This window comes from Alexandromys fortis, unplaced genomic scaffold (genome assembly GCF_014885135.2).
Source record: "Alexandromys fortis isolate MF-2015 unplaced genomic scaffold, M_Fortis_MF-2015_v1.1 scaffold_335, whole genome shotgun sequence".
NCBI classification, from domain to species: Eukaryota; Metazoa; Chordata; class Mammalia; order Rodentia; family Cricetidae; genus Alexandromys; species Alexandromys fortis.
The window spans coordinates 576,415-578,376 of NW_026068218.1; the positions used below are offsets into that span (position 1 = coordinate 576,415).

General features: G+C 37.6%; 1 protein-coding gene across 1 annotated transcript; it reads left to right on the forward strand.

Moving 5' to 3' along the window:
- LOC126493469 (olfactory receptor 8D1-like) lies at window positions 1-933 on the forward strand. The gene has a single exon (XM_050130485.1). It carries the CDS (start codon window positions 1-3, stop codon window positions 931-933), a length of 933 nt encoding a protein of 310 aa, XP_049986442.1.
- Window positions 934-1,962: the final 1,029 nt, after the last annotated feature.

Sequence of the window (1,962 nt, forward strand, 5' to 3'; positions counted from 1 at the left end):
ATGAGCACTGGAAATAATTCTGCAACAGCAGTGTTTATCCTGGTGGGATTAACTCAGCAATTGGAGCTCTTGATGCCCCTCTTCCTCCTGTTCCTGGGAATCTATACTATGACAGTAGTGGGGAACTTGGGCATGATTCTGCTCATCAAAGTCAGCCCACTGCTGCATACTCCCATGTATTATTTTCTCAGCAGCTTATCCTTTGTTGATCTCTGCTATTCCACTGTTATTACACCTAAAATGTTGGTGAACTTTCTTGGGAAGAAAAATCTGATCTTTTATTCTGAGTGCATGGCCCAGCTCTTTTTCTTTGTAATCTTTGTGGTGGCTGAGGGTTACCTCCTGACTGCCATGGCATATGATCGCTATGTGGCCATCTGCAGACCATTACTGTATAATGTGATCATGTCCTCTCGGCTCTGTTCACTGTTAGTTCTGATTTCCTTCATCCTAGGCCTTTTGTCTGCCATTGCACACACAAGTGCTATGATGAAACTGAGCTTTTGTAAATCCCACATCATAAGCCATTACTTCTGTGATGTTCTCCCCCTCCTCAACCTCTCCTGCACCAGCACACATCTCAACGAGCTTCTCCTATTTATTATTGCAGGACTCAACACCTTGGTGCCTACCATAGCTGTTATTGTCTCTTATATCTTCATCTTCTCCAACATCCTTCGCATCAGCTCATCAGAGGGTCGGTCCAAGGCTTTTGGAACCTGCAGCTCTCATCTCATGGCTGTGGGAATCTTTTTTGGTTCTATCACCTTCATGTATTTCAAACCACCTTCTAGTAATACTTTGGAGGAAGAGAAGGTGTCCTCTGTGTTTTATACCACAGTAATCCCCTTGTTGAACCCATTAATATATAGTTTGAGGAACAAAGATGTGAAGAGAGCTTTGGGAAGATTCTTGGTGGGAGATAAGTCTTAGTGCTAGCAAACGAAAGATGGGAGAAATGAGTTGTTCTACTAAACGTATGTACTTTTTGTTCATCTTTTCTTCTTTCTTGTAATAAACCCTTATCAATGTTGTGGTTCTGGGCAACCTCTATATTAGGTAAGAACTACATCAACCTCCTATATCCAGAGTCTATAATTTTTTAATTGTTTTCCCATGTATTATTGATTCAATTTTACAATATAATGGAAAATTATTTTGTAAAGCATTTATTAGTGCATTGACTGGAAAACTGGACTTTTGTCATATAAGTCCAATGGCAATTCAGATTTTTCTTTAACGTCAGTTTTCTTCTTCTATGTTCAATCATTGCTTATTAAAACCTTTCTGTGTCTATAGTTCTGAAGTAAGGGTATGGTTCCATAAACACTTAAACACTCCATGAATAATTGTTAGTAGATTTCTCTTGTGTAAACTCAGTAGGAGCAGTACATGAGCACAATGGTTGTATTTTAGAAATGTAATTTTAATGCTTTTCTCTCTACCTTCTGCCTCTTACATTCCTTCTGTCCCTCATCTACAATGTTTCTTCAGCCTTAGACCATATAGTAATACAAAGCATTGTTTAGGGCATCAGCTCTTATCTATAACTTATTCTCAGATTCCCATGCAATCATGAGTCTCTATTCATCAACTTTCTGTGTAAATGTAAACTCTTTAAGTGTTGAAAAAGTTTTTGCCTACGGGTATAAAAATAAATATTTAGAAAGCAGTTTAGAATTATGTCTCTTTGAATAATCAATCATTTGTCATAACTTCCCTCACAGAACTAATCTGAAGACTACTGATGGAATCTGTGAGTGTGTGAGCAGCTATTAGGTTGAGTTACTAATGTGTCTACCAGACTCCAGTTCTAAATCCAAGGACAAAGATTTTCCTGGTCATAACCAATACACAATAATAGATATACACAAATGTGAAAGAGAGATTAATATTAGAAAGGAGAGTAGACATGTGATAAGACAAACGAAATGCAAAATGCATGATACAAATGTAAAAAAA